At 44.1% G+C, this 13333-nt stretch overlaps 2 protein-coding genes across 5 annotated transcripts in view; both read right to left on the bottom strand.

Moving 5' to 3' along the window:
- The window catches only part of PSME3 (proteasome activator subunit 3), a 449122-nt gene that overhangs the window by 1097 nt on the left and 434692 nt on the right, over positions 1-13333 (bottom strand). The window lies entirely within an intron of this gene.
- Positions 1-13333, bottom strand: part of LOC308678182 (next to BRCA1 gene 1 protein-like) — a 35915-nt gene that overhangs the window by 18886 nt on the left and 3696 nt on the right. For 2 of the 4 annotated variants that reach the window (XM_081345158.1, XM_081345159.1), the window contains exons 3-5: positions 11690-11773; positions 8405-8425; positions 7147-7335 (exon numbers count right to left, since the gene is read on the bottom strand). In XM_081345158.1, the coding sequence (XP_081201284.1) occupies positions 7147-7335; positions 8405-8425; positions 11690-11773 (294 nt within the window). Of the gene's footprint in view, positions 1-7146; positions 7336-8404; positions 8449-9113; positions 9133-11689; positions 11774-13333 lie in introns of all 4 variants that reach the window. The other 2 variants (XM_081345160.1, XM_081345157.1) reach the window with 2 other exon arrangements.

The raw sequence follows: 13333 nt of genomic DNA, 5'->3' as shown, positions 1-13333 counted from the left end.
TGGAAGGGAGCAGATGTCCTCGTGGTGTGTGTAAGCAATTTGCTCTCCTTCGTGTTTCTTTGCCTGGTTGCTGCAAAATCGACTCTGTTGTGTGGTTTGACTTGTCAGATCTTAAGACTCTTAGTGTGTGGTTGTTGTGTGTGTCTGTCTTGTTTTCCACGGTTGTTTGGTGTGTTTGAATGAAAGTAAGTGTTGTGGTTGTCAGTTGTGAGTGGTTTTGTGGGATGTTTGATCTGGCTTGTTATTTTTTGTTTTATTGTGCATGGTGGGACAGATTTCAGTTTTGATCGTGGTCTCAACATTCTGTTCTTTGGGTGTTGTGTGTGTTTGTTTTGTTGTGTGTGGTTATTTAGTGAAGTTGCAAGATTGTGTCTTGGGTGTTGTGGTCAGAAGTGGTGTTGTCTTTATGTGTAGAAGTGTCAGATGGTGTGTTGGTTATGCAAGTTATCATTGTTGTGTTAGAATTTTGTCTGTCGTTTAGTTCAATTGGAATGGGGCTGCCCTTGAGGACCACTCGGAGGCTCCAACTGGTGCAGAATGCAGCAGCGCAAGTTGTGCTGGGAGTTTCCCGATACTCCCATGTTACACCTTTGCTCCGCGAGCTGCATTGGCTGCCGGTTGCCCTCCGGGTGAGATTCAAGGTGTTGGTAATGACTTACAAAGCCCTACATGGCATGGGTCCGGATTACCTACGGCAACACCTGCAGCCGGCGTCAACTTCCCTCCGTCCAGTGCGCTCCCACAGAGAGGGCCTCCTCAGGGTGCCTCCGATCAGAGAATGTCGATTGGTGGCCCCCAGGGGGAGGGCGTTCTCTGTGGGCGCGCCAGACCTGTGGAACCGCTTGCCGGTTGAGCTCCAGATGGCCCCCGACCCTTCGCTCCTTCCGGCGCGATCTAAAAACGTATTTATTTGAGCAATCTGATCTGGTTTGATGGGTTAGGGCAGGGGTTTTAATATGTTTTTAATTATTGTTTTAAATTTGGGCATTATATTTAATCGTTTTTTAACTTTTGTATTCTGTTTTTATATTTATTGCCCTGTACTCCGCCCTGAGTCCTTCGGGAGAAGGGCGGTATAATTCTAGCAGTTGCTTCAGAGACCCCGTTGATATATAGGATGGTTGCCCAGATTGTGGTGTTCTGTGAATCACGGTTTGAATGTGGTGTATTATCCTTGCAACATTATTGGACAAATTTAGGTGGATAGCCATTTTGTTTGCATACGTGGTAAAGGTAAGCTTTCTCCTTGGATTTAGCTGTCTCTGTGCTGCAGTGTGTGTTGACTCTCTTGAACAATGTTCTTATGCAGCTAGTTTTGTGGGAAGTTGGATGGTTGCTTAAATAGTGTAAGATGCGATCAGTGTGAGTAGTTTTGTGGTAAACTGGTTGAAAGATTGCCATCTGGATGTTGGTGGACCATTACATCTAAAAAAGGTAAGGAATTGTTGCTTTCCTCCTATGCTGTAAATTGGATGCTCGGATGTACTGAGTTGAGTTTTTGTAGGAATTTGGTGGTGTCACATCGTTTAATGATTGCAAAGGTGTCATCTACATATATAACCCAGAACTTGGGTTGGTAATCAGACATGACTATCTGTTCAAGGTTCTGCAAAACAGCCTCAGCAATAATGTTGATATGGGTGATCCTATGGATGTGCCTTTAACTTGTTCATATATGGTGTTATTAAAAGTAAAATAAGTTTGAAGGCAAAAACCTAGTAACTGGATGTAGTCATCTGTATTGGGGGAGCCAGGTTGTCGTGGTTCTTCTCTTTGTAATAGATTTTTAAGAACAGAGATGGCTAGGTTTTGAGGGATACAGATGAACAAAGATACTATGTCAAATGAGATCATGAACTCATCATCGTTCACCCTTAATGCATGTAATTTTTTTTAGAAAATCTTCAGAGGATTTTACAGAGGTTGTAGAATTATCAACTAAGTGTTGGAATTTTAGACTTAACCATTTTGCCAGGCCACACACAACCAACACACACTAAAAGAGTCTTAAGATCCGACAAGTCAAACCACACAACAGAGTCAATTTTACAGCAACCAGGCAAAGAAACACGAAGGAGAGCAAATTGCTTACACACTCCACGAGGACATCTGCTCCCTTCCACAGCAGAATCAAGCCTGCGATGACCACACACGAGGGAACGAGATGACCTCCATTCTACTTCAAACTAAGAGCTTGTCAGCCAGCGCATGACTACACGCGGCGCGCTGACTTATGCACCTAACAGCTGTTACACGCCAATCAGCTGCTAGGCGTGACTTTTTAAAAAATCAACCAGAGACTGGCCTTTTCCAGCAAAGCCGGAACCACTCTAATTATAAACGAGCGAGCTTTTCACGAACAGGCCACACCCACATTCCACAATTTGAACGTTATAACCGCCATACAAGTGTATGTACTGACTCCCTTATCAATATATATATGTCTTGGCGTATTCAGGTCTTTTCCCGTGTAAGATTGATAGCGTCTTGGCGATGTTTTGACGAGGTCCCACTCGTCATCTTCACGCTGGTCCAGCCTGAAGATGACGAGTGGGACCTCGTCGAAACATTGCCAAGACACTATCAATCTTACACGGGAAAAGACCTGAATACGCCAAGACCTACATACCTGTACCTGTGAAAACCATTCATATATATATATATATAGATAGATAGATACAGGGAGTGCAGAATTATTAGGCAAGTTGTATTTTTGAGGATTAATTTTATTATTGAACAACAACCATGTTCTCAATGAACCCAAAAAACTCATTAATATCAAAGCTGAATATTTTTGGAAGTAGTTTTTAGTTTGCTTTTAGTTATAGCTATTTTAGGGGGATATCTGTGTGTGCAGGTGACCATTACTGTGCATAATTATTAGGCAACTTAACAAAAAACAAATATATACCCATTTCAATTATTTATTTTTACCAGTGAAACCAATATAACATCTCAACATTCACAAATATACATTTCTGACATTCAAAAACATAACAAAAACAAATCAGTGACCAATATAGCCACCTTTCTTTGCAAGGACACTCAAAAGCCTGCCATCCATGGATTCTGTCAGTGTTTTGATCTGTTCACCATCAACATTGCGTGCAGCAGCAACCACAGCCTCCCAGACACTGTTCAGAGAGGTGTACTGTTTTCCCTCCTTGTAAATCTCACATTTGATGATGGACCACAGGTTCTCAATGGGGTTCAGATCAGGTGAACAAGGAGGCCATGTCATTAGATTTCCTGCTTTTATACCCTTTCTTGCCAGCCACGCTGTGGAGTACTTGGACGCGTGTGATGGAGCATTGTCCTGCATGAAAATCATGTTTTTCTTGAAGGATGCAGACTTCTTCCTGTACCACTGCTTGAAGAAGGTGTCTTCCAGAAACTGGCAGTAGGACTGGGAGTTGAGCTTGACTCCATCCTCAACCCGAAAAGGCCCCACAAGCTCATCTTTGATGATACCAGCCCAAACCAGTACTCCACCTCCACCTTGCTGGCGTCTGAGTCAGACTGGAGCTCTCTGCCCTTTACCAATCCAGCCACGGGCCCATCCATCTGGCCCATCAAGACTCACTCTCATTTCATCAGTCCATAAAACCTTAGAAAAATCAGTCTTGAGATATTTCTTGGCCCAGTCTTGACGTTTCAGCTTGTGTGTCTTGTTCAGTGGTGGTCGTCTTTCAGCCTTTCTTACCTTGGCCATGTCTCTGAGTATTGCACACCTTGTGCTTTTGGGCACTCCAGTGATGTTGCAGCTCTGAAATATGGCCAAACTGGTGGCAAGTGGCATCTTGGCAGCTGCACGCTTGACTTTTCTCAGTTCATGGGCAGTTATTTTGCACCTTGGTTTCTCCACACGCTTCTTGCGACCCTGTTGACTATTTTGAATGAAACGCTTGATTGTTCGATGATCACGCTTCAGAAGCTTTGCAATTTTAAGAGTGCTGCATCCCTCTGCAAGATATCTCACTATTTTTGACTTTTCTGAGCCTGTCAAGTCCTTCTTTTGACCCATTTTGCCAAAGGAAAGGAAGTTGCCTAATAATTATGCACACCTGATACAGGGTGTTGATGTCATTGGACCACACCCCTTCTCATTACAGAGATGCACATCACCTAATATGCTTAATTGGTAGTAGGCTTTCGAGCCTATACAGCTTGGAGTAAGACAACATGCATAAAGAGGATGATGTGGTCAAAATACTCATTTGCCTAATAATTCTGCACTCCCTGTAGAGAGAGAGAGAGAGAGAGAGAGAGAGAGAGAGAGAGAGACAGAGACAGTGTGTATTCATCTTAGATTTTTATATATATACCGTATATACTTGAGTATAAGCCGACTCGAGTATAAGCCGAGACCCCTAATTTTACCCCCCAAAACTGGAAAAAGTTCTTGACTCAAGTATAAGCCGAGGCTGGGATCCGCCGAGTGGCTTTCAGCACTGGAGAAAATGCAAAATCGCTCGAGACCAAACTCGAAGGAATCAGCTGCCGGTAGGAGCGAGGCGATCCGTGCGGTCCTGTGACAGCCAGTCGGGCAAGCAACGCGAAGAGCGGCAGGGCTTTATTTTTGCACCGTGGAGCTCCCCCTCCCCCTCCTCCCAAACTCCCCCTCTCTCCCCCTTCCCCCCACTTCCCAGAGCTGAATACAGGGTATTAACCGGCGGCGGAGGCTTGCAGAACGGCGGATCGAGCCTCTGTCGCTGGCGGCTGGATCCGTGCTCCGCAAGCCTCTGCCGCCGGCGGAGGCTGGATCCGCGCTCCGCAAGCCTCTGCCGCCGGCGGAGGCTGGATCCGCGCTCCACAAGCCTCTGCCGCCGGCTGGATCCGCGCTCCGCAAGCCTCTGCCGCCGGCGGAGGCTTGATCCGCGCTCCACAAGCCTCTGCCGCCGGCTGGATCCGCGCCCCGCAAGCCTCTGCCGCCGGCAGAGGCTTGCGGAGCGCGGATCCAGCCTCCGCCGGCGGCAGAGGCTTGCGGAGCGCGGATCCAGCCGGCGGCAGAGGCTTGCGGAGCATGGATCCAGTGGGGGGGAAAAGCCCTTTAGCAGGATTTGCCTGCATGTCTCAAGTGCTACCTAATGTGCTTTCAGCCTCAGTCGGCCACTCCACATTGTAATCACGAAGGTAGCTCTCTAACGGAAAGGGAAGGGAAGGGAAGGGAAGGGAAGGAAAGGAAAGGAAAGGAAAGGAAAGCCCACCATCTCTCCTCTGCTGCTCGCTCTCGCCACTCCAGCCCTGGCGAGCCAAAGAGACGAAAGGCCCCGAGCGATAGGAAGGGGATCTCTGCCCTAGAGCGGGAGGGGGGAGGGAAAGGGGGGGGGAGGAAAGGCCCGATCGCTTTGTGTTGAGCTGGTTCAGCTCAGCCGGACTAGGCGGGGCTGCGGCTCCCAGCTGATGCCGCTGCCGCCATCCAAGTCCGGCCGGCAAGAACTTTTTTTCTCCCCGCCCCGCAGTGACGAGTAAAGCGCGACTTACTTCCTCCTCCGTGCCCACGTCGCCTTCTCGCCCAACAATCCCAAGTAAGGGGCGGCCTCAGAAAGGGGCTCTAACTTTCCCCTACCGCTCGAACTTATCTTGGAGAGGAAGGCAAAATCGGGAGAGGGAAGAAGAGTGAGGACTGGAGCAGCGCTTGCCCGGCTTCTCTGCCCTGCAGGGAGCGGCGGGGTCGGTTCCGCCTCCACCATGTTCTCTCTCGAGAGCCTTGTCCCACCCGCAAAGCGCCAGCGCCGCCGCCGCCCCCCCCTTCCTAGCCTGCCCTCAGCCGCTTCACAAGCACCCGTTGCCGGCCCAGTTCTATCAGACCCGCGCGGCGCCGCACGTACTCCGTTTACACGGCCCCCGTACTTCCCCCACACGTCCCTTCTCCCGCCTCCTTCCCATAACGGCCTCTACCTACCGGACGGCGCCTCAGCTCCCCGCGTCTGCCGCCGCCGCCGCCGCCCCCTTCCTAGCCAGCCCTCAGCCGCTTCACAAGCACCCGTTGCCGGCCCAGTTCTATCAGACCCGCGCGGCGCCGCACGTACTCCGTTTACACGGCCCCCGTACTTTCCCCACACGTCCCTTCTCCCGCCTCCTTCCCATAACGGCCTCTACCTACCGGACGGCGCCTCAGCTCCCCGCGTCTGCCGCCGCCGCCGCCCCCTTCCTAGCCAGCCCTCAGCCGCTTCACAAGCACCCGTTGCCGGCCCAGTTCTATCAGACCCGCGCGGCGCCGCACGTACTCCGTTTACACGGCCCCCGTACTTTCCCCACACGTCCCTTCTCCTGCCTCCTTCCCATAACGGCCTCTACCTACCGGACGGCGCCTCAGCTCCCCGTGTCCGCCGCCGCCGCCACCACCCTGACCAAACCCTCTCTGCCTGCGCGCGCCCTCCCTCCCTCCTTCCTCTCTGTCTCTAGCTGGGCGAGGCTTCCAGCCGTCGCCGTGACGCTGCACGCCCAGCTTCTCTCTGATTTCCCTGGCCCAGTCCAGTGATGCTTGAGAGGAAAAAAAAAGCGAGCGGGCGGGCGAGGGGGGGAGGGAAAGGCGAGAATGACCGCTTTGTGTTACCTGCCATGAAACCAGTCCTTGCAGGCGTCGCACTCTATCATGAAGCGGGTTACATCGTAGGGCAGCCAGGCAGCGGAAAGAAGCAGGCAGGCAGGGCGCGGAGGTCCGGAGACCTGCCGACGTTTGGGGAGGTTTGGGGAGGTGCGCGCGCACCTCCCCAAACCTCCCCAAACTTCAGCAGGTCTCCGGACGGCGGCGGCTTGGGAGAGGTGCGCGCGATCCCGGAAGCACCGAAGCCTCGGCCGCGCGCAAGTCCTCGGTAAGTTCTTTTTTTTGTTCACTGGAGTATAAGCCGAAGTGGATTTTTTCAGCCCAAAAAGTGGGCTGAAAAATTCGGCTTATACTCAAGTATATACGGTATATATATAGATAGATAGAGAGAGAGAGGGGGGGGGGAGAGGGAAAGTATTCATCTTAGATCTGAATCTAAAGATAAAGATTAAAACAGAAGGAAGCATTGCCACACAATTTAATGCAATGAAAATCATAACCTTTGCAAGTTGAGATAGAAAGACTCAGAAAAACATGGTGTTAATGGACAGGATAGTTCCAGATACCTAAAAACACATCTTTTTTTTTACTTCTACCTGTAGTTTTTTATTCTTTCTTTTAGTATCTTTGTCTTTTATCAGAGTTTGAGCAATTGGGGGCTTCTTTTTAACTTCTGGAACAAATGGTTCCTCAGATCTTCCAAAGACCAGTCCTGAAGACATGCCTGACGGAATTCTTAATTCATAGACATTCATCTGGAGCTGATTGCCTTGTTTCATTGCAATCTGAAAAAAAAACTTTCAGTAAAATTACTTATACATGGACATAGTCATTCTAATGAACTATCTTTCTAAACTAACATTTATTGAGAATCAATTTTTTTAAAGAATTAGCATTGTGTGACAAGTTGAAGTGGCTGGCAGAAGTAAAGCAGATGGTCTGCGTTAAGGTCACTTTTCTCAGGACAAGACCATAAATACTTAGGTAAAATAGGAAAATGCTAGAAGGTACTTTTACAGCAGAATGTGTATGTCTTGGATGTAGAATATAAAAAAAGACAGGAAAAGTTGAAAAGGGATTTTTTAAATTGCAAATTGACTATTGATTAAGCCAGATAGATGTTGCATCAGTAATAGATCTTTTTAAGCTCAATATTCAGGGAGCTTTTCCTAATTTACAAGCGCACCAAAAGTTAAAATTTCCTCTTTTATATAATTATATTTCTATATTCACTTCTCTCTTAATTTTCTAGAAATTTCCTTAACTAAGAGGTTTTGCCAAAATTCCTTCTGCGACTTCTCTATCTGTGACAATAGAACTAGCGCCTTTCACAACCAGACAGATATCTAGGAATTAGACCAGAGAAGAGAATCTAAACTCTCTAAATCTAAAGTTTGGAATCAAACCTTTGAGAATAGAAATAGTAAGAATAATCTTTCACAGAGAGTAAGTTACAAAGATACAATCACACAGGAAAGACTTGTATTAAAAATCAGAAATGTTGCAAAACAAAAAGGAAAGACTAAATGCTTAAAATTAATATAGAGACTAACAGAACAACCATAAGAATGTGGAGAAATAAACATAAAAACTGAAGCTCTTAGAATGTATTCTGACCCAACTGAGGAGGAAGGTAATACATGAGTAATTTGCTATTGTCTTTACTGCAAAATAGACAAATAGTATTGATTAAAAAGAACTTCAATAACTTGAAACTGGACCAGTATGGGCTAGTTTAAATGATTTTATTAACTAAGATAAAATAGAATAAAATTTCTGACACATCAAGAAATCTACAAGACTTGATTTGTACTGCTATAAAAATAAGCCCCCAAAGCTAATCTAATTGGTTACCTTAACAGCTTCTTGATATTCCTCTAAAAAGAGAAAGAAATAAACTGTGGTTAATATTAACATTATCATGTCCAAAACTGCATTTGCAAATAAATTAGTATGTTTTAATCACACTCAGGCTCAATATAATTTCACTGCTTTGGTAATTCCTTCTCATTCCTTAATATAGATTTCATCCCCCATCTCCAAATGCAATGACAAAGAAGTTTAGGAAAGAAAAATGAATACACCCTGTAGGACTTGCTAGGTATTACTATGATGTACAATCCATGTCATTAATTTCATCTCTTTAAATGTAATGGAATTCTATATTCAAACTATTTAAAAGGGAAAAAAATAAGAATTACATGTCCTGGGTAGTATGAGCAATCTACATTTCAGTTCTGAATTAATTTTGAGAAAATTTAAATGTTTCACAAGTGAATTAGCATTGAACTTAGTAAACTTTACATAAGAAGTGACAGAATAAAGACATCACTAGATTCGGTCTCCTCCTTAAAGACTATGTGAAGAAGCTGCAGATACAAAGCCTCATTCTAATATAGAAATAGAAAGACGCTGCTTAACCAAATAATCACTACAGTTTTTCAGGGAGAAAACAAGGCATTAAAATACTTCCTCTAAGTGTCCCTTATTTAGATTGCTGCCTTTATTCACACCACCACAGTAGGACTTGCCAGATTTTATGAATCAGCCAAAGGCAACTTACCTGCAGTGTTAATTGATACCTGTGAAAAGAAAGCAAACCATGAATGAAGGCTTTCCATTACTGCTTATAATATTCATACTCTTAGCAGGATTTTTCAGATCATTTCAAAACAGTAGACTAGCTTCTGACAGTATTCACAGTTCTTGCAGATATTTTTCTTGTTATTAGGTTGCCTGTTATTTCTTTATTAAACAACAGATCTTTTTCCCCATCCTGCTTTCCTACAAAGAAACTACATGGTCTGAAGTAAAATCAACAAGGCCATGTAAATTAAAACTGCAGAAAAAGCTCTTTCAACAAACATTGCTAGTCAGACCATATTCAAACATAGACACTGTTGATCTCCATTCCCCAAATATGTTGCCATCTCTGTTATGGGTTTTCATTTTTAAGATGACTGGTCCATCACAGAGCCCCCAGCCCATTCCAACTTGGTGTTCTCTGATCCCCAGCAAGAGTTCTATGCTAGGTGGGAATTCTGGAAATTGTAATATATCAGAAGGAAGCCCTCTGAACAACTAAAGCAACTAAAGAATAAATCACTCCTATTCATTTTCAAGAATGGGCAAATTTAGAACAAAATGCACGTACAATGTTCCTGTTCTAGATATAAACTACAGTATTGGCCTTTTTATAATTTGAAGAGCAAATTTTTTTTCAAGCATAGAACTATTGTTATCAGGGGGCAGAAGTGACCTTATTTCTGCTATAAAGTTAACCCTTGACTTACAACCTTTCGTTTAGTGAATCTTCAAAATTATGATGGCGCTGAACATAGGGACTTACAACCCCTGCCCAAAGTTCCAACCATTGCAGCACTGCCAGTCATATAATAAAAACCAAGACTTTAGGCATCACATCCACCCTTATGATTACCGGTTCACTGCAACTCCCACCCCAATATGGGAGAAGGAAACAGCTGCAGGGAAAGCGAAAGGTAATTGGACGTGGGTATGACGGGACATACACATCTCAGGAATGGCAGGAAGGAGATGGTTTATGTGCTGGTGTGCCTAGCTGGCTGACATCTTCTGGCCATGGCAGGTTTCTGTCCATTGGTAGGCCTATCCAGCTGAGGCTTCCAGGTATGGTGGTAGAGGGAGGAAGCCGAGGCCTCTCAAGGTTGGTAGGGAGAAGAGAGGAAGTCTGTTAGCCCAGCCAATTGCAGCCTTATGACACACAGATTTCCATTTGTTGGTGGGTATTAGGCTTCCCAAGGCCTTCACCACCCCTTGAGGCATCTCTGCATGGCCATTTACTGCAATAAGAGAGCTGGGATTATGATAATTGAGTAAGGCAGTTATTTGGATGTCTTCCTTTATGACTATAATCTACAAAAAAAATTCTGAGCTTAATTATGGTCATAAATCAAGGACTGGTTTTATCTATCTATCTATCGTAAAAAAGCTTCTGGAGAGAGATGTCAGAAAATTTTTTATTTATTTTATTTTAATTCCATTTATATCCCGCCCTTCTCCGAAGACTCAGGGCGGCTTACAAGCTTAGCAGTAGCCTTCATTCTATGTCTATGCCTGCTTATTAGGGCTTTCACACACCCCCCAAGCGGCATTATTACAAAGTCAGCTTATTGCCCCCAACAATCTGGGTCCTCATTTTACCTACCTCGGAAGGATGGAAGGCTGAGTCAACCTTGAGCCTGGTGGGATGCGAACCTGCACTAATTGCAGGCAGCTGGTGTTACTTAAGGAGGCATTAGCCCACTGCTCCACCAAGGCAAGATAATCTCTGAAACTAAGTATTACCCAATACAGACCAAGTATTGACTGAAAACTATTTTGCAAGAAGAAAAAAGCTTCTTTATAAAAAATATAGGAAGTTCTTTTTAGTTTTATATTATTTCAAAAGCACAAGGATGTGCTTTTCATTTTTAAAATTAAGTCTTCTATATATGGCATCTGGCCCTCTCAATTCCTGGCAAATAGATGGGGAAGAAATGGAGGTAGTGACAGATTTTATTTTCCTGGGCTCCAAGATCACTGCAGATGGGGACTGTAGCCAAGAAATTAAAAGACGCTTGCTCCTTGGGAGGAAAGCCATGGCAAATCTAGACAGCACACTAAAAAGCAGAGACATCACCCTGTCAACAAAAGTGCCTATAGTCAAGGCTATGGTCTTCCCAGTTGCAATGTATGGCAGTGAAAGCTGGACCATAAGAAAGGCTGAGCGCCAAAGAATTGAAGCCTTTGAATTATGGTGCTGGAGAAGACTCCTGCGAGTTCCTTGGACTGCAAGGCGATCAAACCGGTCAGTCCTAGAGGAGATCAACCCTGACTGCTCTTTAGAAGGCCAGATCCTGAAGCTAAAACTCAAATACTTTGGCCACCTAATGAGAAGGAAGGACTCACTGGAGAAGAGCCTAATGCTGGGAAAGATTGAGGGCAATAGAAGAAGGGGACGACAGAGAATGAGGTGGCTGGATGGAGTCACTGAAGCAGTAGGCGTGAGCTTAGATGGACTCCAGAAGATGGTAGAGGACAGGAAGGCCTGGAGGAACATTGTCCATAGGGTCGCGATGCGTCGGACACGACTTCGCAACTAACAACAACAACAACAACATATAGGTAGAAGTACAGTACCTCATCATGATCCTCATCTAGGTATTTGATCTGGATATCATTCAGTTCAAATGAGACTTTCACCTATAATAGAAATTAACTATAGTGAAATGGCTCATCTCCATGATGACCCAGAAACAGGCAGCAATGATTAATCCTTTTTATTGATATCTCAAAAGTGTTAATGAAGCCAGGAACAATTCTACTCCTTTTTGTCAACTCCAAGCTATATATATTTTGTACTTAAAAGAATCAAATTTTGTATCCCAGTGAAGAAGTCTATAAGCTGTTTAGAATATTTTCACATATCTATCTTGTCCATTAATCAAAAGGTGACTTTCGTAGCCTTAGTTTCACCTCCCTTACCCAATGGACCTGAGTTTTCAACCAAATTTCAGACTTACTAAAAATAAATCAAGTAAATAATTTCTTCTAACAAACCCACTGCATTCAATAAAAATTTTGGAGGAACTTGAGAATAAAACTAAAATTCTTCGTATACGGTACATTAGTTTCTTCCAGTAAAAAAATACAATATACAAAGTTGTGAAAAAATGAGTATACACAAGTACACTAGCAAGTTAAAGATTTCCACAAAAGACAAAGCAACCATATGTCAATATTGAATTAAACCACTTGCAGCAAAAACATGTAAGTTCATGGCCATTTTCAAATACTGTCTCCACAGCTACACTAAATTTATATTTAATCTTAATTAGAATAATAGTTTCCATCTCTTTTAATGTTAAGTGCTGGTTCAAAAACATCTTAGATCTGCTTTCCACAAACATACAAAAAGAAATTTGAGGTGCAAGCAATTATCTTTTTATTGAAAAGTTTTAAAAATACAGTTTTCCTTTAAAAAACCCCCTTCCCCCTCCCTACCTCCCCTCCCTACCTCCCCCCTTCCCCCCCCTCCCCCCCTCCCTCCTCCCCCCCCACCTCCCCCTAACCCCCCTCCCCCCCCCGGACTTCCCAGAGCTAAATACAAGGTATATATATATAAAAAGGCAATCATAAACAACCATATACTAACAACTATAAATTCTAAAATCCATCACTCTCTAACTTATATAGGATCAAACAAAACTTAGCATTATTAAATATATATAGAAGACAAAATAAAAAAAGAAAAAAGAAAACGAAAGAAGACTTATTCAAATGCTAGATAAAACTTCTTGACCCTATACTTATTCTGGATAAACTCAATCCATTTTCTCCATTCCATAATATAATGTTCTTGCGAGCAATTATCTTGTTTGATCTGAACATACAATCCCATCCACTTTCTGTTATGAAGCACGGATTGATCAGTGAACAAATAACTTGAGCAAAAACTGTTCACTTACAAAGAACATTAAAAAATTAAGTGACCACTATTGAAAGCTCAGATATATTTTTGATTATCATCTAATAATCAAAATACCAATTATTAGATTAGTATCTAGATTTGATTGCTAGTATTTCGTTGTTTCTAGTCACTGATCTTGCACTATAGCTCTGCATAAATTGAGGGAGAAGGTTGAAGCTGTAAAAGATGTTAATATTATACTAGTTTAACCGCTGCATAGCTGGGATACTATAGACCACGGGTTGGCAACCTGCGGCTCCCAGCCGCCCGGTGCGCGCGCACCTCTTCGAACG

This window comes from Vipera berus (genome assembly GCF_964194415.1).
Source record: "Vipera berus genome assembly, chromosome: Z".
Classification (NCBI taxonomy): domain Eukaryota; kingdom Metazoa; phylum Chordata; class Lepidosauria; order Squamata; family Viperidae; genus Vipera; species Vipera berus.
The sequence above is the reverse complement of the archived record's forward strand: the minus strand, read 5'-3'. Positions and strand labels throughout refer to the sequence as shown.